The sequence below is a fragment of the Scyliorhinus torazame genome, chromosome 4 (assembly GCF_047496885.1).
Source record: "Scyliorhinus torazame isolate Kashiwa2021f chromosome 4, sScyTor2.1, whole genome shotgun sequence".
Taxonomy (NCBI): Eukaryota; Metazoa; Chordata; class Chondrichthyes; order Carcharhiniformes; family Scyliorhinidae; genus Scyliorhinus; species Scyliorhinus torazame.
In genome coordinates, this window is record NC_092710.1 from 332703193 (window position 1) to 332729682 (window position 26490).

The following is a 26490-nucleotide window of genomic DNA, read 5'->3' on the forward strand; positions in this document are numbered from 1 at the left end:
GTGTGCAAAATGTGCGGGAGGACCAGCGAACCATGTCCACATGTCCTGGGCATGTCCGAAGCTTAGGGGATTCTGGCAGGGGTTTGCAGATGTCATGTCCATGGTGTTAAAAATAAGGGTGGCACTGAGTCCAGGGGTGGCGATTTTCGGGGTGTCGGAAGACCCGGGAATCCAGGAGGAGAAAGAGGCAGACGTTCTGGCCTTTGCTTCCCTGGTAGCCCGGAGACGGATACGATTAGCTTGGAGGGACTCAAAGCCCCCGAAGTCCGAAACCTGGCTATCGGACATGGCTAGCTTTCTCTGTTTGGAGAAAATCAAGTTCGCCTGGAGAGGGTCACTGTTAGGGTTCGCCCGGAGGTGGCAACCGTTCGTCAACTTCTTCGTGGAAAATTAATCGTCAGTAGAAGTAGGGGGGGGGTTAGTTTAGCTTAGAGTAGGGGGTTAATAAAGGTGGGACCGGTAAGGGAGGGAGATGGCTTTTGCACTATGTTTATAGTTTCATGTACAATCTTTATTTTGTTGTTGTTGTCAAACTTTTAATTCCAGATTCCATCTTGAAACCAGCTCCACAAGCATTACGGCAAAACCCCTGCACGTGTCAGATAAGTTGAGGATGGCAGATTTCCTTGGCTAAAGACCATTTGTAAACCAGATGGAATTTCCTGATAATCAACAATAGCTTCATGGTCAATATTACCGAGACTGGCCTTATGTTCCAAATTTTTATTCATTGACTTTCATCCCATCAGCTGCCCTGGTGTGATCGACAGGTAAAAGGAGAGGCGGAGTATCCTCCGCCCGGGGGGCCTGCCCTCCGCCCGGGGGGCCTGCTCTCCGCCCGGGGAGCGTGCCCTCTGCCCGGGAACCTGCCCTCCGCCCGGGAACCTGCTCCCCGCCCGGGAACCTGCCCCCCGCCCGGGAACCTGCCCCCCGCCCGGGAACCTGCCCCCCGCCCGGGAACCTGCCCCCCGCCCGGGAACCTGCCCTCCGCCCGGGGGCCTGCCCTCCGCCCGGGGACCTGCCCTCCGCCCGGGGACCTGCCCTCCGCCCGGGAACCTGCCCTCCGCCCGGGAACCGGCCCTCGGCCCGGGAACCTGCCCTCGGCCCGGGAACCTGCCCTCGGCCCGGGAACCTGCCCTCGGCCCGGGAACCTGCCCTCGGCCCGGGAACCTGCCCTCTGCTCGGGAACCTGCCCTCGGCCCGGGAACCTGCCCTCTGCCCGGGAACCTGCCCTCTGCCCGGGAACCTGCCCTCTGCCCGGGAACCTGCCCTCTGCCCGGGAACCTGCCCTCTGCCCGGGAACCTGCCCTCTGCCCGGGAACCTGCCCTCTGCCCGGGAACCTGCCCTCCGCCCGGGGGACTGCCCTCCGCCCGGGAACTTGCCCTCCGCCCGGGAACCTGCCCTCTGCCCGGGAACCTGCCCCCCGCCCGGGAACCTGCCCCCCGCCCGGGAACCTGCCCTCCGCCCGGGGACCTGCTCTCCGCCCGGGGACCTGCCCTCCACCCGGGGACCTGCCCTCCGCCCGGGGGCCTGCCCTCCCCCCGGGAACCTGCCCTCCGCCCGGGGGCCTGCCCTCCGCCCGGGGGCCTGCCCTCCGCCCGGAAACATGCCCTCCGCCCGGGAACCTGCCCTCTGCCCGGGAACCTGCCCTCCGCCCGGGAACCTGCCCTCCGCCCGGGGGCCTGCCCTCTGCCCGGGAACCTGCCCTCCGCCCGGGAACCTGCCCTCCGCCCGGGGGCCTGCCCTCTGCCCGGGAACCTGCCCTCCGCCCGGGAACCTGCCCCCCGCCCGGGAACCTGCCCTCCGCCCGGGGGCCTGCCCTCCGCCCGGGGGCCTGCCCTCCGCCCGGGAACTTGCCCTCCGCCCGGGAACCTGCCCCCCGCCCGGGAACCTGCCCCCCGCCCGGGAACTTGCCCTCCGCCCGGGAACCTGCCCTCTGCCCGGGACACTGTCCCCCGCCCGGGAAACTGCCCTCCGCCCGGGGGCCATCCCTCCGTCCGGGAACCTGCCCTCCGCCCGGGGGCCTGCCCTCCACCCGGGGACCTGCCCTCCGCCCGGGGGCCTGCCCTCCCCCCGGGAACCTGCTCCCCGCCCGGGAACCTGCCCCCCGCCCGGGAACCTGCCCCCCGCCCGGGAACCTGCCCCCCGCCCGGGAACCTGCCCCCCGCCCGGGAACCTGCCCTCCGCCCGGGGGCCTGCCCTCCGCCCGGGGACCTGCCCTCCGCCCGGGGACCTGCCCTCCGCCCGGGAACCTGCCCTCCGCCCGGGAACCGGCCCTCGGCCCGGGAACCTGCCCTCGGCCCGGGAACCTGCCCTCGGCCCGGGAACCTGCCCTCGGCCCGGGAACCTGCCCTCGGCCCGGGAACCTGCCCTCTGCTCGGGAACCTGCCCTCGGCCCGGGAACCTGCCCTCTGCCCGGGAACCTGCCCTCTGCCCGGGAACCTGCCCTCTGCCCGGGAACCTGCCCTCTGCCCGGGAACCTGCCCTCTGCCCGGGAACCTGCCCTCTGCCCGGGAACCTGCCCTCTGCCCGGGAACCTGCCCTCCGCCCGGGGGACTGCCCTCCGCCCGGGAACTTGCCCTCCGCCCGGGAACCTGCCCTCTGCCCGGGAACCTGCCCCCCGCCCGGGAACCTGCCCCCCGCCCGGGAACCTGCCCTCCGCCCGGGGACCTGCTCTCCGCCCGGGGACCTGCCCTCCGCCCGGGGACCTGCCCTCCGCCCGGGGGCCTGCCCTCCCCCCGGGAACCTGCCCTCCGCCCGGGAACCTGCCCCCCGCCCGGGAACCTGCCCCCCGCCCGGGAACCTGCCCCCCGCCCGGGAACCTGCCCCCCGCCCGGGAACCTGCCCTCCGCCCGGGGGCCTGCCCTCCGCCCGGGGACCTGCCCTCCGCCCGGGGACCTGCCCTCCGCCCGGGAACCTGCCCTCCGCCCGGGAACCGGCCCTCGGCCCGGGAACCTGCCCTCGGCCCGGGAACCTGCCCTCGGCCCGGGAACCTGCCCTCGGCCCGGGAACCTGCCCTCGGCCCGGGAACCTGCCCTCTGCTCGGGAACCTGCCCTCGGCCCGGGAACCTGCCCTCTGCCCGGGAACCTGCCCTCTGCCCGGGAACCTGCCCTCTGCCCGGGAACCTGCCCTCTGCCCGGGAACCTGCCCTCTGCCCGGGAACCTGCCCTCTGCCCGGGAACCTGCCCTCCGCCCGGGGGACTGCCCTCCGCCCGGGAACTTGCCCTCCGCCCGGGAACCTGCCCTCTGCCCGGGAACCTGCCCCCCGCCCGGGAACCTGCCCCCCGCCCGGGAACCTGCCCTCCGCCCGGGGACCTGCTCTCCGCCCGGGGACCTGCCCTCCACCCGGGGACCTGCCCTCCGCCCGGGGGCCTGCCCTCCCCCCGGGAACCTGCCCTCCGCCCGGGGGCCTGCCCTCCGCCCGGGGGCCTGCCCTCCGCCCGGAAACATGCCCTCCGCCCGGGAACCTGCCCTCTGCCCGGGAACCTGCCCTCCGCCCGGGAACCTGCCCTCCGCCCGGGGGCCTGCCCTCTGCCCGGGGGCCTGCCCTCCGCCCGGGGGCCTGCCCTCTGCCCGGGAACCTGCCCTCCGCCCGGGAACCTGCCCCCCGCCCGGGAACCTGCCCTCCGCCCGGGGGCCTGCCCTCCGCCCGGGGGCCTGCCCTCCGCCCGGGAACTTGCCCTCCGCCCGGGAACCTGCCCCCCGCCCGGGAACCTGCCCCCCGCCCGGGAACTTGCCCTCCGCCCGGGAACCTGCCCTCTGCCCGGGACACTGTCCCCCGCCCGGGAAACTGCCCTCCGCCCGGGGGCCATCCCTCCGTCCGGGAACCTGCCCTCCGCCCGGGGGCCTGCCCTCCGCCCGGGAACCTGCCCTTCGCCCGGGGGCCTGCCCTCCGCCCGGGAACCTGCCCTTCGCCCGGGGGCCTGCCTGCACCCGGGAACCTGCCCTCCGCCCGGGGGCCTGCCTGCCCCCGGGAACCTGCCCTCCGCCCGGGAGGCCTGCCCTCCGCCCGGGGGCCTGCCTGCCCCCGGGAACCTGCCCTCCGCCCGGGAGGCCTGCCCCCCGCCCGGGAACCTGCCCTCCGCCTGGGAACCTGCCCTCCGCCCGGGATGCCTGCCCTCTGCCCGGGAGTCTGCCCTCTGCCCGGGAGTCTGCCCTCTGCCCGGGAGTCTGCCCTCTGCCCGGGAGTCTGCCCTCTGCCCGGGAGTCTGCCCTCCGCCCGGGGGCCTGCCCTCCGCCCGGGGGCCTGCCCTCTGCCCGGGTACCTGCCCGGGTACCTGCCCGCTGCCATACTCCATTTGTAGTTTGATTTTGAAAATGAAATTTAAATGGGTCAGCCTCAGAATGCCCATCTGAAGGAGGAACAGTCTCTTGTGCTATTCCACCAGACCCTCGCCAATCTGTACCCGAACCCATCTGACTGAGAATTAACCTCCTCACCTGCTCACATCCTTTGAAGCTGCAGCAGCAAAACTGGCCACAAGACTTTGTGTTGATGGAAACTCTTTGGCCTTCGCTCTCCAGTAGGTTGGTGTAGTACCTCCGCCCGCGCTGGGCCTTCTTCCTGCAGGGTACAACAGCACATCACAATCAGCCCGGCACACTTCCTGCAGGACCATCAGATCCCACAGCCCTCCGGTTAACCTCCTCCTGCTCCTCCAACCCAACCACATTGTGCCGGTGTCACCGGGAATGAAAGATTAATCTCCGGGATACTGCTGCGAGCAAACACAGCAGAAAAATCACAAGGAAGTTAAAAAAACAAATGTGTGGTCGAATTTGTTAGATACAAAATCTATTGGGGATGGCCTGGAGTTAGCCAATCACAGCCTTTGCTTTCCAGTTGGTTTGGAAATCATTTTCTCCGTGAAATGAAATGAAATGAAAATCGCTTATTGTCACAAGTAGGCTTCAAATGAAGTTACTGTGAAAAGCCCCTAGTCGCCACATTCCGGCGCCTGTTCGGGGAGGCTGGTACGGGAATTGAACCCGTGCTGCTGGCCTGCCATTAAAAGCCAGCGATTTAGCCCAGTGAGCTAAACCAGCCCCTAGTGGGGGCGGACATGTGGTGGGGGCGTGGGTGGGCACAAAGTGACTGGAGCAAAGAGGCTGCGTGTTTAAACCTCTAACCTATCCAACTTGGGTTGTCAACTCTCCCCACACCTTACTGTCCCCAACTCTGAGCCCCAGACTCAGGTGCCACGGGTCAAGTCATTCAATTGATCTCCAGTTCTAGAATCAGGTAGCATTACCCCACATGCCAACACAGAAAACAGAATGTTCCTGACCCCTCCCCTGGCAGGGCCAGGAGGAAACTAGGGAATTGGCATCGACAGTGCATTCCGACTTCTGAGTAACCTTGCTAAATATGGGGTCAACACAGCCTGTTGCCAGGGAACAATAGGTAGCCAATTAGGATCTTTGAGGGGACAATTCGGATGTGGTCATGCTGCCAATGGTCTTTCTGACAACAGACTGACTCCTGCAATCAGACTGAGCGCGATGGCCCAGTCCCGTCTCCTCCTGACGTCAGCGCGATGGCCCAGTCCCGTCTCCTCCTGACGTCAGTGCGCTGTCCCAGTACCGCCTCCTCCTGACGTCAGCGCGCTGTCCCAGTACCGTCTCCTCCTGACGTCAGCGCACTGTCCCAGTACCGTCTCCTCCTGACGTCAGCGCGCTGTCCCAGTCCCGTCTCCTCCTGACGTCAGCGCACTGTCCCAGTACCGTCTCCTCCTGACGTCAGCGCGCTGTCCCAGTACCGTCTCCTCCTGACGTCAGTGCGCTGTCCCAGTACCGTCTCCTCCTGACGTCAGCGCGCTGTCCCAGTCCCGTCTCCTCCTGACGTCAGCGCACTGTCCCAGTACCGTCTCCTCTTGACGTCAGCGCGCTGTCCCAGTACCGCCTGCTCCTGACGTCAGCGCGCTGTCCCAGTACCGTCTCCTCCTGACGTCAGCGCGCTGTCCCAGTACCGTCTCCTCCTGACGTCAGCGCACTGTCCCAGTACCGTCTCCTCCTGACGTCAGCGCGCTGTCCCAGTCCCGTCTCCTCCTGACGTCAGCGCACTGTCCCAGTACCGTCTCCTCTTGACGTCAGCGCGCTGTCCCAGTACCGCCTCCTCCTGACGTCAGCGCACTGTCCCAGTACCGTCTCCTCCTGACATCAGCGCGCTGTCCCAGTAACGCCTCCTCCTGACGTCAGTGCGCTGTCCCAGTACCGTCTCCTCCTGACGTCAGCGCGCTGTCCCAGTCCCGTCTCCTCCTGACGTCAGCGCGCTGTTCCAGTCCCGTCTCCTCCTGGCGTCAGCGCGCTGTCACAGTACCGCCTCCTCCTGACGTCAGCGCGATGGCCCAGTACCGTCTCCTCCTGACGTCAGCGCGCTGTCCCAGTACCGCCTCCTCCTGACGTCAGCGCGCTGTCCCAGTCCCGTCTCCTCCTGACGTCAGTGCGCTGTCCCAGTACCGTCTCCTCCTGACGTCAGCGCCCTGTCCCAGTACCATCTCCTCCTGACGTCAGTGCGCTGTCCCAGTACCGTCTCCTCCTGACGTCAGCGCGCTGTCCCAGTACCGTCTCCTCCTGACGTCAGCGTGCTGTCCCAGTCCCGTCTCCTCCTGACGTCAGCGCGATGTCCCAGTACCGTCTCCTCCTGACGTCAGTGCGCTGTCCCAGTACCGTCTCCTCCTGATGTCAGCGCGCTGTCCCACTACCGTCTCCTCCTGACGTCAGCGCGCTGTCCCAGTCCCGTCTCCTCCTGACGTCAGCGCGCTGTCCCAGTACCGTCTCCTCCTGACGTCAGCGCGCTGTCCCAGTCCCGTCTCCTCCTGATGTCAGCGCGCTGTCCCAGTACCGTCTCCTCCTGACGTCAGCGCGCTGTCCCAGTACCGTCTCCTCCTGACGTCAGTGCGCTGTCCCAGTACCGCCTCCTCCTGACGTCAGCGCGCTTTCCCAGTACCGTCTCCTCCTGACGTCAGCGCGCTGTCCCAGTACCGTCTCCTCCTGACGTCAGCGCGCTGTCCCAGTACCGTCTCCTCCTGACGTCAGCGCGCTGTCCCAGTACCGTCTCCTCCTGACGTCAGCGCGCTGTCCCAGTACCGTCTCCTCCTGACGTCAGCGCGCTGTCCCAGTACCGTCTCCTCCTGACGTCAGCGCGCTGTCCCAGTACCGTCTCCTCCTGACGTCTGCGCGCTGTCCCAGTACCGTCTCCTCCTGACGTCAGCGCGCTGTCCCAGTACCGTCTCCTCCTGACGTCAGCGCGCTGTCCCAGTACCGCTTCCTCCTGACGTCAGCGCGCTGTCCCAGTTCCGTCTCCTCCTGACGTCAGCGCGCTGTCCCAGTCCCGTCTCCTCCTGACGTCAGCGCGCTGTCCCAATATCGTCTCCTCCTGACGTCAGCGCGCTGTCCCAGTACCGTCTCCTCCTGACGTCAGCGCGCTGTCCCAGTACCGTCTCCTCCTGACGTCAACGCGCTGTCCCAGTACCGTGTCCTCCTGACGTCAGCGCGCTGTCCCAGTACCGCCTCCTCCTGACGTCAGCACGCTGTCCCAGTACCGTCTCCTCCTGACGTCAGTGCGCTGTCCCAGCACCGTCTCCTCCTGACGTCAGTGCGCTGTCCCAGTACCGTCTCCTCCTGATGTCAACGCGCTGTCCCAGTACCGTCTCCTCCTGATTTCAGTGCGCTGTCCCAGTACCGCCTCCTCCTGACATCAGCGCGCTGTCCCAGTACCGTCTCCTCCTGACGTCAGCGCGCTGTCCCAGTACCGTCTCCTCCTGACGTCAGCGCGCTGTCCCAGTACCGTCTCCTCCTGACGTCAGCGCGCTGTCCCAGTACCGTCTCCTCCTGACGTCAGCGCGCTGTCCCAGTACCGTCTCCTCCTGACGTCAGCGCGCTGTCCCAGTACCGTCTCCTCCTGACGTCAGCGCGCTGTCCCAGTACGACCTCCTCCTGCAGCAGGAGTTCAGGGAGCTAGGCAGAAAGTTAAAAGACAGGACCTCGAGGGTTGTAATCTCGGGATTACTCCCTGTGCCACGTGCCAGTGAGGCTAGAAATAGGAAGATAGAGCAGACAAACACGTGGCTAAACAGCTGGTGTAGGAGGGTGGGTTTCTGTTATCTGGACCACTGGGAGCTCTTCCGGGGCAGGTGTGACCTGTATAAGATGGACGGGTTGCATCTAAACCGGAGAGGCATAAATATCCTGGCCGCGAGATTTGCTAGTGTCACACGGGAGGGTTTAAACTAGTATGGCAGGGGGGTGGGCACGGGAGCAATAGGTCAGAAGGTGAGAGCATTGAGGGAGAACTAGGGAATAGGGACAGTGTGGCTCTGAGGCAGAGCAGACGGGGAGAAGTTGCTGAACACAGCGGGTCTGGTGGCCTGAAGTGCATATGTTTTAATGCAAGGAGCATTACGGGTAAGGCAGATGAACTTAGAGCTTGGATTACTACTTGGAACTATGATGTTGTTGCCATTACAGAGACCTGGTTGAGGGAAGGGCAGGATTGGCAGCTAAACGTTCCAGGATTTAGATGTTTCAGGCGGGATAGAGGGGGATGTAAAAGGGGAGGCGGAGTTGCGCTACTTGTTCAGGAGAGTATCACAGCTATACAGCGAGAGGACACCTCAGAGGGCAGTGAGGCTATATGGGTAGAGATCAGGAATAAGAAGGGTGCAGTCACAATGTTGGGGGTATACTACAGGCCTCCCAACAGCCAGCGGGAGATAGAGGAGCAGATAGGTAGACAGATTTTGGAAAAGAGTAAAAACAACAGGGTTGTGGTGATGGGAGACTTCAACTTCCCCAATATTGACTGGGACTCACTTAGTGCCAGGGGCTTAGACGGGGCAGAGTTTGTAAGGAGCATCCAGGAGGGCTTCTTAAAAACAATATGTAAACAGTCCAACTAGGGAAGGGGCGGTACTGGACCTGGTATTGGGGAATGAGCCCGGCCAGGTGGTAGATGTTTCAGTAGGGGAGCATTTCGGTAACAGTGACCACAATTCAGTAAGTTTTAAAGTACTGGTGGACAAGGATAAGAGTGGTCCGAGGATGAATGTGCTAAATTGGGGGAAGGCTAATTATAACAATATTAGGCGGGAACTGAAGAACATAGATTGGGGGCGGATGTTTGAGGGCAAATCAACATCTGACATGTGGGAGGCTTTCAAGTGTCAGCTGAAAGGAATACAGGACAGGCATGTTCCTGTGAGGAAGAAAGATAAATACGGCAATTTTCGGGAACCTTGGATGACGAGTGATATTGTAGGCCTCGTCAAAAAGAAAAAGGAGGCATTTGTCAGGGCTAAAAGGCTGGGAACAGACGAAGCCTGTGTGGCATATAAGGAAAGTAGGAAGGAACTTAAACAAGGAGTCAGGAGGGCTAGAAGGGGTCATGAAAAGTCATTGGCAAATAGGGTTAAGGAAAATCCCAAGGCTTTTTACACTTACATAAAAAGCAAGAGGGTAGCCAGGGAAAGGGTTGGCCCACTGAAGGATAGGCAAGGGAATCTATGTGTGGAGCCAGAGGAAATGGGCGAGGTACTAAATGAATACTTTGCATCAGTATTCACCAAAGAGAAGGAATTGGTAGATGTTGAGTCTGGAGAAGGGGGTGTAGATAGCCTGGGTCACATTGTGATCCAAAAAGACGAGGTGTTGGGTGTCTTAAAAAATATTAAGGTAGATAAGTCCCCAGGGCCGGATGGGATCTACCCCAGAATACTGAAGGAGGCTGGAGAGGAAATTGCTGAGGCCTTGACAGAAATCTTTGGATCCTCGCTGTCTTCAGGGGATGTCCCGGAGGACTGGAGAATAGCCAATGTTGTTCCTCTGTTTAAGAAGGGTGGCAGGGATAATCCCGGGAACTACAGGCCGGTGAGCCTTACTTCAGTGGTAGGGAAATTACTGGAGAGAATTCTTCGAGACAGGATCTACTCCCATTTGGAAGCAAATGGACGTATTAGTGAGAGGCAGCACGGTTTTGTGAAGGGGAGGTCGTGTCTCACTAACTTGATAAGAGTTTTTCGAGGAGGTCACTAAGATGATTGATGCAGGTAGGGCAGTAGATGTTGTCTATATGGACTTCAGTAAGGCCTTTGACAAGGTCCCTCATGGTAGACTAGTACAAAAGGTGAAGTCACACGGGATCAGGGGTGAACTGGCAAGGTGGATACAGAACTGGCTAGGCCATAGAAGGCAGAGGGTAGCAATGGAGGGATGCTTTTCTAATTGGAGGGCTGTGACCAGTGGTGTTCCACAGGGATCAGTGCTGGGACCTTTGCTCTTTGTAGTATATATAAATGATTTGGAGGAAAATGTAACTGGTCTGATTAGTAAGTTTGCAGACGACACAAAGGTTGGTGGAATTGCGGATAGCGATGAGGACTGTCTGAGGATACAGCAGGATTTAGATTGTCTGGAGACTTGGGCGGAGAGATGGCAGATGGAGTTTAACCTGGACAAATGTGAGGTAATGCATTTTGGAAGGGCTAATGCAGGTAGGGAATATACAGTGAATGGTAGAACCCTCAAGAGTATTGAAAGTCAAAGAGATCTAGGAGTACAGGTCCACAGATCACTGAAAGGGGCTACACAGGTGGAGAAGGTAGTCAAGAAGGCATACGGCATGCTTGCCTTCATTGGCCGGGGCATTGAGTATAAGAATTGGCAAGTCATGTTGCAGCTGTATAGAACCTTAGTTAGGCCACACTTGGAGTATAGTGTTCAATTCTGGTCGCCACACTACCAGAAGGATGTGGAGGCTTTAGAGAGGGTGCAGAAGAGATTTACCAGAATGTTGCCTGGTATGGAGGGCATAAGCTATGAGGAGCGATTGAATAAACTCGGTTTGTTCTCACTGGAACGAAGGAGGTTGAGGGGCGACCTGATAGAGGTATACAAAATTATGAGGGGCATAGACAGAGTGGATAGTCAGAGGCTTTTCCCCAGGGTAGAGGGGTCAATTACTAGGGGGCATAGGTTTAAGGTGAGAGGGGCAAAGTTTAGAGTAGATGTACGAGGCAAGTTTTTTACGCAGAGGGTAGTGGGTGCCTGGAACTCACTACCGGAGGAGGTAGTGGAGGCAGGGACGATAGGGACATTTAAGGGGCATCTTGACAAATATATGAATAGGATGGGAATAGAAGGATATGGACCCAGGAAGTGTAGAAGATTGTAGTTTAGTCGGGCAGTATGGTCGGCACGGGCTTGGAGGGCCGAAGGGCCTGTTCCTGTGCTGTACATTTCTTTGTTCTTTGTTTGTTCTTTGTCCTGACACCAGCGCGCTGTCCCAGTACCGTCTCCTCCTGACGTCAGTGCGCTGTCCCAGTACCGTCTCCTCCTGACGTCAGCGCGCTGTCCCAGTACCGTCACCTCATGATGTCAGCGCGCTGTCCCAGTACCGTCTCCGCCTGACGTCAGTGCGCTGTCCCAGTACCGTCTCCTCCTGACGTCAGTGCGCTGTCCCAGTACCGTCTCCTCCTGACGTAATCGCGCTGTCCCAGTGCCGCCTCCTCCTGTCGTCAGTGCGCTCTCCCAGTACCGTCTCCTCCTGACGTCAGTGCGCTGTCCCAGTACCGTCTCCTCCTGATGTCAGCGCGCTGTCCCAGTACCGCCTCCTCTTGACGTCAGTGCGCTGTCCCAGTACCGTCTCCTCCTGACGTCAGCGCACTGTCCCAGTACCGCCGCCTCCTGACATCAGTGCGCTGTCCCAGTACCGCCTCCTCCTGACGTCAGCACGCTGTCCCAGTACCGTCTCCTCCTGACGTCAGTGCGCTGTCCCAGCACCGTCTCCTCCTGACGTCAGTGCGCTGTCCCAGTACCGTCTCCTCCTGATGTCAACGCGCTGTCCCAGTACCGTCTCCTCCTGATTTCAGTGCGCTGTCCCAGTACCGCCTCCTCCTGACATCAGCGCGCTGTCCCAGTACCGCCTCCTCCTGACGTCAGCGCGCTGTCCCAGTACCGTCTCCTCCTGACGTCAGCGCGCTGTCCCAGTACCGTCTCCTCCTGACGTCAGCGCGCTGTCCCAGTACCGTCTCCTCCTGACGTCAGCGCGCTGTCCCAGTACCGTCTCCTCCTGACGTCAGCGCGCTGTCCCAGTACCGTCTCCTCCTGACGTCAGCGCGCTGTCCCAGTACCGTCTCCTCCTGACGTCAGCTCGCTGTCCCAGTACCTGTCCCAGTACCGTCTTCTCCTGACGCCAGCTCGCTGTCCCAGTACCGTCTCCTCCTGACGTCAGCGCGCTGTCCCAGTACCGTCTCCTCCTGACGTCAGCGCGCTGTCCCAGTACCGTCTCCTCCTGACGTCAGCGCGCTGTCCCAGTACCGTCTCCTTCTGACGTCAGCGCGCTGTCCCAGTACCGTCTCCTCCTGACGTCAGCGCGCTGTCCCAGTACCGTCTCCTCCTAACGTCAGCGCGCTGTCCCAGTACCGTCTCCTCCTGACGTCAGCGCGCTGTCCCAGTACCGTCTCCTCCTGACGTCAGTGCGCTGTCCCAGTACCGTCTCCTCCTGACGTCAGCGCGCTGTCCCAGTATCGTCTCCTCCTGACGTCAGCGCGCTGTCCCAGTACCGTCTCCTCCTGACGTCAGCGCGCTGTCCCAGTACCGCCTGCTCCTGACGCCAGCGCGCTGTCCCAGTACCGTCTCCTCCTGACGTCAGTGCGCTGTCCTAGTACCGTCTCCTCCTGACGTCGGTGTGCTGTCCCAGTACCGCTTCCTCCTGACGTCAGTGCGCTGTCCCAGTACCGTCTCCTCCTGACGTCAGCGCGCTGTCCCAGTCCCGTCTCCTCCTGACGTCAGTGCGCTGTCCCAGTACCGTCTCCTCCTGACGTCAGCGCGCTGTCCCAGTACCGTCTCCTCCTGACGTCAGCGCGCTGTCCCAGTACCGTCTCCTCCTGACGTCAGCGCGCTGTCCCAGTATCGTCTCCTCCTGACGTCAGCGCGCTGTCCCAGTACCGTCTCCTCCTGACGTCAGCGCGCTGTCCCAGTACCGTCTCCTCCTGACGTCAGCGCGCTGTCCCAGTACCGCCTGCTCCTGACGCCAGCGCGCTGTCCCAGTACCGTCTCCTCCTGACGTCAGTGCGCTGTCCTAGTACCGTCTCCTCCTGACGTCGGTGCGCTGTCCCAGTACCGCTTCCTCCTGACGTCAGTGCGCTGTCCCAGTACCGTCTCCTCCTGACGTCAGCGCGCTGTCCCAGTCCCGTCTCCTCCTGACGTCAGTGCGCTGTCCCAGTACCGTCTCCTCCTGACGTCAGCGCGCTGTCCCAGTACCGTCTCCTCCTGACGTCAGCGCGCTGTCCCAGTACCGTCTCCTCCTGACGTCAGCGCGCTGTCCCAGTCCCACCTCCTCCTGACACCAGCGCGCTGTCCCAGTACCGTCACCTCATGATGTCAGCGCGCTGTCCCAGTACCGTCTCCTCCTGACGTCAGCGCGCTGTCCCAGTACCGTCTCCTCCTGACGTCAGTGCGCTGTCCCAATACCGTCTCCTCCTGACGTCAGCGCGCTGTCCCAGTACCGTCTCCTCCTGACGTCAGCGCGCTGTCGCAGTACCGTCTCCTCCTGACGTCAGCGCGCTGTCCCAGTACCGTCTCCTCCTGACGTCAGCGCGCTGTCCCAGTACAGTCTCCTCCTGACGTCAGCGCACTGTCTCAGTACCGTCTCCTTCTGACGTCAGCGTGCTGTCCCAGTACTGTCTCCTCCTGACGTCAGCGCGCTGTCCCAGTACCGTCTCCTCCTGACGTCAGCGCGCTGTCTCAGTACCGTCTCCTCCTGACGTCAGCGCGCTGTCCCAGTACAGTCTCCTCCTGACGTCAGTGCGCTGTCCCAGTACCGTCTCCTCCTGACGTCAGCGCGCTGTCCCAGTACCGTCTCCTCCTGACATCAGCGCGCTGTCCCACTACTGTCTCCTCCTGACGTCACTGCGCTGTCCCAGTACCGTCTCCTCCTGACGTCAGCGCGCTGTCCCAGTACCGCCTCCTCCTGACGTCAGCGTGCTGTCCCAGTACCGTCTCCTCCTGACATCAGCGCGCTGTCCCAGTACTGTCTCCTCCTGACGTCAGCGTGCTGTCCCAGTACCGTCTCCTCCTGACGTCAGCGTGCTGTCCCAGTCCCGTCTCCTCCTGACGTCAGCGCGCTGTCCCAGTACCGTCTCCTCCTGACATCAGCGCGCTGTCCCAGTACTGTCTCCTCCTGACGTCAGTGTGCTGTTCCAGTACCATCTCCTCCTGACGTCAGCGCGCTGTCCCAGTACCGTCTCCTCCTGACGTCAGCGCGCTGTCCCAGTACCGTCTCCTCCTGACATCAGCGCGCTGTCCCAGTACCGTCTCCTCCTGACGTCAGCGCGCTGTCCCAGTACTGTCTCCTCCTGACGTCAGTGCGCTGCCCCAGTACCATCTCCTCCTGACGTCAGCGCGCTGTCCCAGTACTGTCTCCTCCTGACGTCAGCGGCTGTCCCAGTACCGTCTCCTCCTGACGTCAGCACGCTGTCCCAGTACCGTCTCCTCCTGACATCAGCGCGCTGTCCCAGTACTGTCTCCTCCTGACGTCAGCGCGCTGTCCCAGTACCGTCTCCTCCTGACGTCAGCGTGCTGTCCCAGTACCGTCTCCTCCTGACGTCAGCACGCTGTCCCAGTACCGTCTCCTCCTGACGTCAGTGCGCTGTCCCAGTACCGTCTCCTCCTGACGTCAGCGCGCTGTCCCAGTACCGCCTCCTCCTGACGTCAGCGTGCTGTCCCAGTACCGTCTCCTCCTGACATCAGCGCGCTGTCCCAGTACTGTCTCCTCCTGACGTCAGCGCGCTGTCGCAGTACCGTCTCCTCCTGACGTCAGCGCGCTGTCCTAGTACCGTCTCCTCCTGACGTCAGTGCGCTGTCCCAGTACCGTCTCCTCCTGACGTCAGTGCGCTGCCCCAGTACCGTCTCCTCCTGACGTCAGCGCGCTGTCCCAGTACCGTCTCCTCCTGACGTCAGTGCGCTGTCCCAGTCCCGTCTCCTCCTGACGTCAGCGCGCTGCCCCAGGACCATGTCCTGCACCAGTCTTTGCTCCGGAATGGTGGTGAGAGGGAGGTCACGTGCACACTGATGTCACACGATCCGGGCTTTGGTCACAAAATCCGATCGGAGAATTTCCTCTATTTTGAAGCTGCCAGCAACAGGACTGTGGGAAGAACTGAAGATGAATTATTTTATAATCGGAATAGAGGGCCAGGGACACAAACAGGCCAGCATCTCACAACTGAATCTGCTGGAGTGAGCTTCCCAGGACAGTCCGTGGCAGGACAAAGCAGTTTCGGGGTGAGCTCCAGGGCCTCTGGTGAACAACCCATTAAGAAGAAGCTGAAATCGGAAACAAAGCAGTCTAAAGATGATTTTTTAAGATATGGATTTATTAATTGTGCCAATGCAAATGAGGTTGCAGTGCCCAAGTGCGTTATGTGCAAAGAAGTACTGGCAAATGAAAGATTAAGCCCTCAAAACTTCAAAAGGCAGGTTCAAGGACAAACCTCTTGATTTTTTTCCAAAGGATGCAGCGAGGACCTCAATCATCAGCTGTAGCCCTTCGCAGAAATGTAACGTTGAATGACAAAGCAAGTGACAAGTCAGTCGCCAAGTTCGGGCAATGTGGACCAGAAAGGTCCCAAAGGATGGGCGGTTGGTAAAAATGGGTCCCGGGCCAAAAGTTGTGAAAAACCCTGGGCGGGATTGGCCGTGTCCACCCAGCGACCAGGGAATCCCATTGTCCGCGACTCACCGTGGTGTTCTTGTGGTGGGCGGAGTGCAAGAATCCAGCCCTCTGTCTTAAACCGTCTGATAGCCAACCAACAGTTTCTCCTTATTAACTCTTCTTTATTTTGAACACCTTTATTACATCATCTGGGTTGGTTTAGCACAGGGCTAAATCGCTGGCTTTTAAAGCAGACCAAGGCAGGCCGGCAGCACGGGTTCAATTCCCGTACCAGCCTCCCCGAACAGGCGCCGGAATGTGGCGACTAGGGGCTGTTCACAGTAACTTCATTTGAAGCGCGGGTTCAATTCCCGTACCAGCCTCCCCGAGCAGGTGCCGGAATGTGGCGACTAGGGGCTGTTCACAGTAACTTCATTTGAAGCGCGGGTTCAATTCCCGTACCAGCCTCCCCGAGCAGGTGCCGGAATGTGGCGACTAGGGGCTTTTCACAGCAGCTTCATTGTGACAATAAGCGGTTTTCATTTCGGACATGCAGCCTGACATTTCCAAGCAACCTCTTGACCACAAGGATTGACAAGCAGCTATCATTAACTATACTCTCGTGGGCTGAAAGGATGGTGCGACCGGACCATGACAGCACTGTTCAGGACGACCGTGAGAAATCCACCAGTGCTGGCAAATCTTTCAAACCAACAAGGGCTTGCGTCAATAACACCTTCCTCCAGTTTATGCTTCTTACCACTCAGTATTCAGCTCCACCAGTTTTGCCACTTCGTAACAGAGCTGGACTTCCAGGACAGTGCATGTCGGGTAGGCTTCCCTGAAAATGGGGGAGAAAGAGTGAGTGTAGCTTAGAACGCAGAGTCTGTGTGTGGAAGGAGGTACAGTTCACTTACTGGAGAGTACACAGACAGTCATAGAGAGAGACATAGAGTTTCGACAGCACAGAAAGCGGCCCTTCGGCCCATCATCGCCATGCCAGCCTTCAAGCACCTAACTACTCTAATCCCAGGATTGGCCTGTAACCTTGTGTGCTATGACATGTCAAGTGCTCATCTATATGAGGTGAGGGTTCCCGCCTATCCCACCCTTTCAGGCAGTTAGTTCCAGATTCCAACCACCTTCTCGGTGAAAAAGCTTTTCCTCACGTCACCTCCTGCCCCTGGCCTTAACTTGATGCCCCCTGGTTATTCACCCCTCTGCTCAGGGGAGGTTTCCTTCCTATCCATCTATCTATGCCCCTCCATTTTTATACACCTCAATCAGGACCCCGCCCCTCAGCTTCTCCTGCTCCAAGGAAAACAATCCCAGCCTATCCACTCTCTCTTGATAGCTGAATATGGAGGGAAGGCGGGAACAGGCTATTGAGTTGGATGATCAGCCATGATCGTGACGAATGACAGAGCAGGCTCGAAGGGCCGAATGGCCTCCTCCTGCTCCTATTTTCCTTGTTTCAAGCGTTTATTTCCTGTCACTGAGCCAATTTGCGATCCAACCTGCCACCTTCCCCCGAGAACACACTTTTCTGACCATGTAGGACCTTGTTAAATGCCTTACTGAAATCCATATAGACAACATCCACTACTCTACCCTCATCGATCCTCCTGGTTACTGCCTCATAACAATTCTATTCAGTTAGTGTTATAACCTGCCTGCTTACCACTGGCTGGGGACTAATGACAATCCCACAATCCTGTGGGAGTACGAGCTTCCCCAATGAGGGGGGGCGGAGAAATCATTAGCAGACTCCCTATATAAATAAAGCTGGCCAGTTTGGAACCAGCAGGAAGGAGTGAGCAGCAAGGGAAGTTGCTGTTGTATATATATGTTATTGTAAATAAATGTTATTTCTTTATCTCCTTAAAACCCGTGCTGGATTCTTCGTGGCCCTCACAAAACTGGCGACGAGGCTTAAAGTGAATAGCTGTCTACACTGCTGAAGCCACCTCCCTGGATTTTTGTTGGATACAGGTTGGAAGTTGTTTTCTATTACACCATGCCTCTGTACGGACATTTGGATGTTTTTGATGTTGCGCTGGAAAGCTGGAACCAGTACGCACAACGGATGCGTTACTATTTCCGGGCAAACATCACCAAAAAACAAGTGCCAGGTGGTCATATTGCTCACCGCCTGCGGGCCGCATACGTTTGGGGTGATTAGGAGACTTACGTACCCCGCTGCGCCGGACACCAAAACGTTTGATGAACTTGTGAATTTAGTGGGGCAGCATTTTAACCCAACCCTGACAACGATAGTCCAACGTTACCGGTTTAATACCGCTGAGAGGACCCCTGGAGAATCCCTTGCCGACTTTCTATCCAGGCTACGCAGGATTGCGGAGTACTGTGACTATGGTGAGACCTTGTCAGAAATGTTACGCGACCGTTTGGTTTGCGGTATTAACAAAGTTGTTAGCTGAGCCAACATTGACTTTTCAACAGGCCATTCAAATAGTATTGTCCCGAGAGAGCGCAGAACAAGGAGTGCAGGAGCTACAGGGAATGGAAGTGCATGCCTTGGGGCGCAATCCCTTCTGTCCGAAAGTGTCCCCCCGCGCTCCTGCGGTACCTTGGGCGAGGCGGCGTCCGGATCGATGCCAGTGACCGTCGGACATTCCTCCCCGAAGGGAGCCTTCTCCAGAACCAATGGATGAGGAGCCATGTCCGTGACAGACCTGTAGGCGCCAACCCCGTCGCGGACGCCGGTCCTGGGAGCACCAGAGGCGCCATCGTTCCGACCGAAACTGGGGCCAGCCCAGGGGCCGTACCTTCCATGCGGATGAACCTGCGGCGACTACTCCCGAGGACGTGGAGACGGAGGACGACTGCCTGCAGCTGCATTGTGTGGCAGCTCCCCGTGTGGCCCCCATTAAGGTGACAGTACGGGTCAATGGCCACCCGCTTGAGATGAAGTTGGACACTGGCGGTCTCCGTGATCGCCCAGAGGACATTCGACCGCAACAAGCAGGGTATACAGACCCTTACATTAACCGACTCACAGGCCAGGTTGGCCACCTACACGGGGGAACCACTGGACATTGCAGGAACGACGATGACCCCTGTTGTTTATGGACGCCAGGAGGGGCGTTTCCCATTTATCGTGGTGCGTTTCCCATTTATCGTGGTGCGTTTCCCATTTATCGTAGTGCGTTTCCCATTTATCGTGGTGCGTTTCCCACTTATTGTGGTGTGCGGCCATGGGCCCAGCCTGTTGGGTCAGGACTGGTTGCGCCATTTGCGGTTGCAATGGCAGCACATCCTCCAAACAGTTTCTGGAGGGTTGACTGAGGTGCTAGGACGATACCCAGATATATTCCAGCCCTGTTTGGGGAAAATAAAAGGGGCCGTAGCCCGTATCCAAGTCGAACCAGGAGCTATGCCGCGCTATTTCCGGGTGCGCCCGGTGCCTTACGCCTTGCTCGAGAATGTAGAAGGGGAGCTCACTCATTTGGAGACTTTGGGTACTATCGGGCCCATTCGTTTCGTTGACTGGGCAGCACCAATAGTACCTGTAATGAAGCCAGATGCCACAGTTTGCTTGTACGGCGAATATAAACTTACAGTGAATAGGCTTCCCGACTCGACCGATATCCAATGCCTCGCATAGAGGATCTCTACGCAAAGCTTGCAGGCGGACTCTCATTCACAAAATTAGATCTGAGTCATGCCTACCTGCAGTTGGAGCTGGACCCTGCCTCCCGGCCATATGTAACGATTAATACATACTGGGGCCTGTATGAATATACACATTTGCCCTTTGGAGTATCCTCTGCCTGCGCTATTTTTCAACGCCTTATGGAGGGCATTTTGAGAGGTTTACCACATGTTGCTGTCTACTTAGATGACGTTTTGATCACAGGGACGTCGGAGCAGGAACATTTGGAAAATCTGGAGGCTGTGCTTTGACGCTTTTCGGAGGCTGGAGTCCGTTCACATCGTATAAAGTGCGTCTTTCAGGCGAAGGAAGTAGTCTACCTGGGTTATCGGGTGGACCGCGAAGGTTTGCACCCCGTCGCAGAGAAGGTGCGCGCGATTCAACAGGCACCCGCCCGGACTGACACTTCGCATCTTCGTTCTTTTCTCGGCCTCGTAAACTATTACGGGAAGTTCCTCCCCAATCTGGCAACTACGCTGGCCCCTTTGCACCTTCTGCTAAAGAAAAATCACACCTTGGTTTGGGGTCAGCCGCAAGAAACCGCTTTCCGGCGGGTAAAACAACAATTGTCATCGTCTGGGTTACTAACCCACTATGATCCTGGGAAGCCTTTGCTCGTCACATGTGATGTGGGCAGCACGGTAGCATTGTGGATAGCACAATTGCTTCACAGCTCCAGGGTCCCAGGTTCGATTCCGGCTTGGGTCACTGTCTGTGCGGAGTCTGCACATCCTCCCCGTGTGTGCGTGGGTTTCCTCCGGGTGCTCCGGTTTCCTCCCACAGTCCAAAGATGTGCAGGTTAGGTGGATTGGCCATGATAAACTGCCCCCTAGTGTCCCAAATTGCCCTTCGTGTTGGGTGGGGTTACTGGGTTATGGGATAGGGTGGAGGTGTTGACCTTGGGTAGGGTGCTCTTTCCAAGAGCCGGTGCAGACTTGATGGGCCGAATGGCCTCCTTCTGCACTGTAATTTCTATGACATCTATGAAATCCCCGTATGGTGTTGGGGCCGTCCTGTCCCACAAGATAGAGAATGGGCCGATAGCTTTTGCCTCCCGCACATTGACTGCAGCGGAGAAAAAGTACGCGCAGATCGAGAAGGAGGGCCTGGCAGTGGTCTTTGCGGTGAAACGTTTCCACCAGTACGTGTACGGCTGCCATTTCACTATCGTGACAGATCATAATCCTCTGCTGGGACCTTTCCGAGAGGATAAGCCAATACCGTCCATTGCTTCCGCACGGATCCAGCGCTGAGCTTTGTTGCTCGCTGCATACGAGTATTCTCTGGAGCACAAACCAGGAACCCAGATAGCGAATTCCGACGCACTGAGCCGATTGCCTTTATCGACCGGCCCCATGTCGACCCCTACGACCGGTGAGGTGGTTGCAACCCTAAATTTTATGGACACCTTACCTGTCACGGCATCACAGATCCGTGAGTGGACCCAGATGGAGCCAATCCTGTCAAAGGTTCGGCACATAGTCCTGTATGGTGGGCAGCATAGATAGCTCCCAGGCGAGTTGCGGGCATTTTCCTCCAAGCTGTCAGAATACAGCGTGGAAGACGGCATCCTCTTGTATAGGAACGCGTGAGATTGTCCCGGAAGAAGGACAGGAGCTGATACTAACAGACTTGCACAATGGGCATCCAGGTGTGACCAAAATGAAAATGTTGGCCTGGAGTTATGTCTGGTGGCCAGGCCTCAACACCGACATTGAGAAGGTGGCCCAAAACTGCTCCATTTGCCAGGAGCATCAGAAGCTTCCGCCGGCCGCGCCCCTACATCATTGGGAATGGCCAGGGCGGCCTTGGGCGCGCTTGCATGTGGATTTTGCCGGCCCTTTTCAAGGATCCATGTTCCTTCTATTAATCGATGCCCAGTCTAAATGGTTAGAGGTGCATAAGATGGTAGGCACAACGTCCTGCGCAACAATCGAGAATATGCGTTTCTCTTTTAGTGCACATGGCCTCCCCGAGGTGCTGGTCACGGATAACGGCACTCCATTCACAAGTGAGGAGTTTGCGAGGTTCATGAAGATGAACGGCATACGCCATATGCGCACTGCCCCGTACCACACGGCTTCAAATGGGTTGGCGGAGCGCGCAGTGCAGACATTCAAACGAGGCCTAAAGAAGCAGTCTTCCGGGTCAGTGGACACGAGACTGGCTCATTTTTTGTTTACGTACAGGACCACCCCCCATGTGGTGACTGGGGTAGCTCCCGCAGAACTCCTAATGGGCCGGAGACTTTGCACCTGCCTTAGCATGGTTTTCCCGGGCATTGGCGCAAACGTACGCCGCACACTAAGAACGGCATGGACAGGGTTTTTCTCGGCATCGGCCGATTCGGCAGTTTGCGCCCAGTGACCCAGTGTTCGTTCGGAATTTTGCTGGTGGTGCCCAGTGGGTCCCTGGCGTAATCTTTCTCCAAACGGGCCCTATCTCTTACCAGGTGCAAGCCCAGGGTCGTCTCCAGCGCAAACATGTAGACCACGTTCGGTCCAGAAGACTATCCCTTCTAAAGATTCCCCGCCCCCAGGGCTCATTTCTACTGCCACAGAGACCAGAGACAATGGAAAGTAGCCCTCACAAACTTCCTCTGGTGCCTCACTCAAAGCCTGCGCAGGTCGTTACAGAACCGTGCGGAGATAGAGACGCCGAGATGACAGAGGCAGCGGACTCCGACTCTGAGATGGAGACACAGGACGCCTCAGAGGGGGAATCCTCGGGCCCACGGGCAGTGGATGTACAACCGTTACGCCGTTCATCACGGAAGCGCCGGTCTCCGTCTCGTTACACGCCACCCGATCCAGCGCCTCGTGCAAATGGTGTCCGGCCTGCGGCAAAATGAGTCCGACGCCCTCCTTCACCAGGGTCTTCGGTGGATTCCTTGGACTTGGGCGTAGAAGGATGGGTGAGTAAATTTGCAGATGACACTAAAGTCGGTGGAGTTGTGGACAGTGCGGAAGGATGTTACAAGTTACAGAGGGACATAGATAAGCTGCAGCGCTGGGCTGAGAGGTGGCAAATGGAGTTTAATGCAGAAAAGTGTGAGGTGATTCATTTTGGAAGGAATAACAGGAAGACTGAGTACTGGGCTAATGGTAAGATTCTTGGCAGTGTGGATGAGCAGAGAGATCTCGGTGTCCATGTAAATAGATCCCTGAAAGTTGCCACCCAGGTTGAGAGGGTTGTTAAGAAGGCGTACGGTGTGTTAGCTTTTATTGATAGAGGGATTGTGTTTAGGAGCCATGAGGTCATGTTGCAGCTATACAACACTCTGGTGCGGCCGCATTTGGAGTATTGCGTGCAATTCTGGTCGCCGCATTGTAGGAAGGATGTGGGAAGGGTGCAGAGGAGATTTACCAGAATGTTGCCTGGTATGGAGGGAAGATCTTATGAGGAAAGGCTGAGGGACTTGAGGCTGTTTTCGTTAGAGAGAAGAAGGTTAAGAGGTGACTTAATTGAGGAATACAAGATGATCAGAGGATTGGATAGGGTGGACAGTGAGAGCCTTTTTCCTCGGATGGTGACGTCTAGCACGAGGGGACATGCCTTTAAATTGAGGGGAGATAGATATAAGACAGATGTCAGAGGTAGGTTCTTTACTCAGAGAGTAGTAAGGGCGTGGAATGCCCTGCCTGCAACAGTAGTGGACTCACCAACACAAAGGACATTCAAATGGTCATTGGATAGACATATGGACGATAAGGGAATAGTGTAAATGGGCTTTAGAGTGGTTTCACAGGTCGGCACAACATCGAGGGCCGAAAGGCCTGTACTGCGCTGTAATGTTCTATGTTCTATGTTTGGGGGGAGGGATGTTATAACCTGCCTGCTTACCATTGGCTGGGGACTAATGGCAATCCCACAATCCTGTGGGAGTATGAGCTTCCCCAATGAGGGGGGCGGAGAAATCATTAGCAGACTCCCTGCATAAATAAAGCTGGCCAGTTTGGAACCAGCAGGAAGGAATGAGCAGCAAGGGAAGTTGCTGCTGCCGTTGTATATATATATATATGTTATTGGAAATAAATGTTATTTCTTTGTCTCCTTAAAACTCGTGCTGAATGCTTCGTGGCCCTCACAAAAGTTAGTAAGACACTATCCTCCCCTAACAAAGCCATTTTGACTATCTCTGATCAATCTGTGCCTTTGTAACAATTCACCCTGTCTCTCAGAATTGTTTCCAATAATTTGCCCACCACCAAAGTCAGATTGACCGATCTATAATTTTCTGGCCTATCCTTTGCACCCTTTTTAAATAATGTATCTCATGCAGATTGTAAAATGATCCTCAAAACATCTATTATTTCCTCCCTGGCACCCTTCAACAGCCTGGGATGCAATCCATCTGGTCCTGGGGATTTATCACCCTCCAATACCTCCTCCCTCACTAAGCTTATTGCTTCTCATATTTCACGCTCTTCTTTAACTCGAATGTCTGAATTAACCCTCTCCTGAGTGAAGACAGAGTCAAAGTACTCTGCCCACATCTGAATCAACCCACAAGTTACCATGTACATCTCTGAAAGGCCCTACCTTTTTCTTAGTTATTCTCTTGCTCTTAATATTTTGGTAAAACACCTTAACATTTTCTTTCATTTTACTTGCCAACATATTTTGTATCCTCTCTTTGCTTTCCTAATTTCCATTTGTACTTCTCCTCTGTACTTTCTAAACACCTCTAGGCTCTCCACAGTATTACGTCTTTGATGGGTGCCAAACATTCCCAGGGCAGGTATAGCACAGGTTTGGTACAGAATAAAGCTCCCTCAATTCTGGCCCTCCTGTAATGTGCCTTCACGTTGATCGCAGAAAGGTAGCTCACCCTCCCCAGTAAATGCACAGTTCCAGCTCCCACTCCTGTCACGCTTATACCTTGCTGAGCAAGGCTGCAGTGCGGTGCATGTTAAAGTTCATAAGGCACGGCGGCACAGTGGTGCAGTGGTTAGCACGGGGACTGCGGAACTGAGGGCCCGGGTTCAAATCCCGACCCTGGATCACCGTCCGTGTGGAGTTTGCACATTCTTCCCCTAAATGCGTGGGTTTCATCCCCACAACCCAAAGATGTGCTGGTTAGCTAGATTGGCCACGCTACAATTGCCCCTTAATTGGAAATAAATAAATAATTGGGTACTCTAAATTTTTTTTAAAGGAAAGAAAGCTCATAAGGAAAGGGCAGAGGACTTGGGACTACCTACCTGAGGTGTCTGGCTATGATCTCCTCACTGGCCTCCTTCGGCATCCCAGTTATAAATAAAGTGCGCTTCACCTGGGAAGAGAGAGGCAGATTTAAACAGATGGCCAGATAAAAGTCATACATTTTGCTAGTCATTGCACTGAGCTTGTTCTTCCAGTTGTGCCAATGAACAATTGGACCAATTTGCCTTCTCTCAGATCTCGGGTTAGCCTGAGTTAGTTGCAGCCATGTTACCTAGTGAGGGTGGTCGTCCTGTTTGGCCTAGTTTTTCTGGCCAATCCACCTTTGTGTTTTTGTGTTTGAATGTGTGTACAAGCCTTGGTTGCTCATTGTATCCATCAGTAATGTTCAGCTGATGTTGCTGCGTAAAGCTGGCTCCTTTAGTATTCATTATCCGTATTAGCCTTGAGGTTGGGCATGAGTGGGCAGCACGGTGGCACAATGGCTAGCACTGCTGCCTCACAGCACCAGGGGCCCGGGTTCAATTCCAGCCTTGGTGACTGTGCAGTTTGCCCTTTCCGTGTCTGCGTGGGTTTCCCTCCGGGTGCTCCGGTTTCCTCCCATAGCCCAAAGGTGTGCAGGTTGGGAGGGGTTGCGGGGATGGGGTGGGGGAGTGGGGTGCTCTTTTGGAGGGTGGGTGCAGACCTCGATGGGTCGGGTGGCCTCCTTCTGCACTGTAGAGATTCTATTGAAATCTGTCTCAGTGCCTACATCCTGTGAATGGATAAATAAATAATATGGTCAGCCGCTCACTGGCCAACTTGTTGAGTCATCACACAAGCCCACAATGGGGTGAGGATACCTCAAACCATTCCAGCCGTGTGTTTATGATGGTAGTGATGGCCGAATCTCTGTGTGAGTGTAAACAGTGCATTGACAGGTTTATCATGGACACACCAGCCTGATGTAGGGATTAAGTCACTAGGTACAGGAAAACATGAGAGGGGTGTGTCAAAGATGTAACTCTTTGGAATAACTAACCAGGCCTTCAAACTACAACAAGAGCTTGCATTTATTTGGGAGCTTCAACATATCAGAACATCCCGTGCTTCAGAGGGGCATAATGCTGGTTAGCACAATTGCTTCACAGCTCCAGGGTCCCAGGTTCGATTCCCGGCTTGGGTCACTGTCTGTGCGGAGTCTGCACGTTCTCCCCGTGTCTGCGTGGGTTTCCTCCGGGTGCTCCGGTTTCCTCCCACAGTCCAAAGATGTGCAGGTTAGGTGGATTGGCCATGATAAATTGCCCTAAGTGTCTAAAATTGCCCTTAGTGTTGGGTGGGGTTACTGGGTTATGGGGATAGGATGGAGGTGTGGACCTTGGGTAGGGTGCTCTTTCCCAGGGCCGGTGCAGACTCGATGGGCAGAATGGCCTCCTTCTGCTCTGTAAATTCTGTGAATCTATGATAATCAGACAAAACCTGGAGATAACGGACAAGTGGCCAAAGTTCCAGCAAAGAGATAGGTTTTAGGAAAAAACCTTGATGGGTTAAAGAAGCAAAGAGGGTGGGAATTCTAGAGCTGCGGCTCCAGGCAGCTCCAGACAGCTGAAGGCATGGTGGGGTGTGAAGTAGGAGACGGACACAAGGCCTGAGGAGGGGGAATGCAAAATTCTCAGAGCTGTTGGAAAGCAGAGATTGGGCAGTGGAGAATCATGAAGAGGAGTATTGATATGTCTGAGGAAGACTCCAAGCGACCAAGCAGACCACATATGCAAAGTTTCTGTTTGTGTGATTTGGGCTATATATCCTCCTCCCATAGACGGGCACTTTTGGTGCAGGTTGGCAAAATGTTAAACTCAGCGATTCGTCCCCCAACCCCCACCACCACCCCCAGTGTTATCTCCCACCTTCCTAGTCCCCTCTGCTGGGATAAAGCTGTTATTATCCTAGTAAAAACCAGCTCGTTTCCCTTCCTGTTATTGCCCAGACTGAATCAGTCTGCCTATTCGGATATTTAC

At 57.3% G+C, this 26490-nt stretch overlaps 1 protein-coding gene across 2 annotated transcripts in view; it reads right to left on the reverse strand.

Annotated features, from left to right (window-relative positions):
- LOC140411147 (CSC1-like protein 2) overlaps window positions 1–26490 on the reverse strand; it is a 187572-nt gene that overhangs the window by 82347 nt on the left and 78735 nt on the right. For both annotated transcript variants that reach the window (XM_072500213.1, XM_072500214.1), the window contains exons 9-11: window positions 24535–24605; window positions 16415–16495; window positions 4443–4566 (exon numbers count right to left, since the gene is read on the reverse strand). In XM_072500213.1, coding sequence (XP_072356314.1) covers window positions 4443–4566; window positions 16415–16495; window positions 24535–24605 — 276 coding nt within the window. The remainder of the gene's footprint in view (window positions 1–4442; window positions 4567–16414; window positions 16496–24534; window positions 24606–26490) is intronic.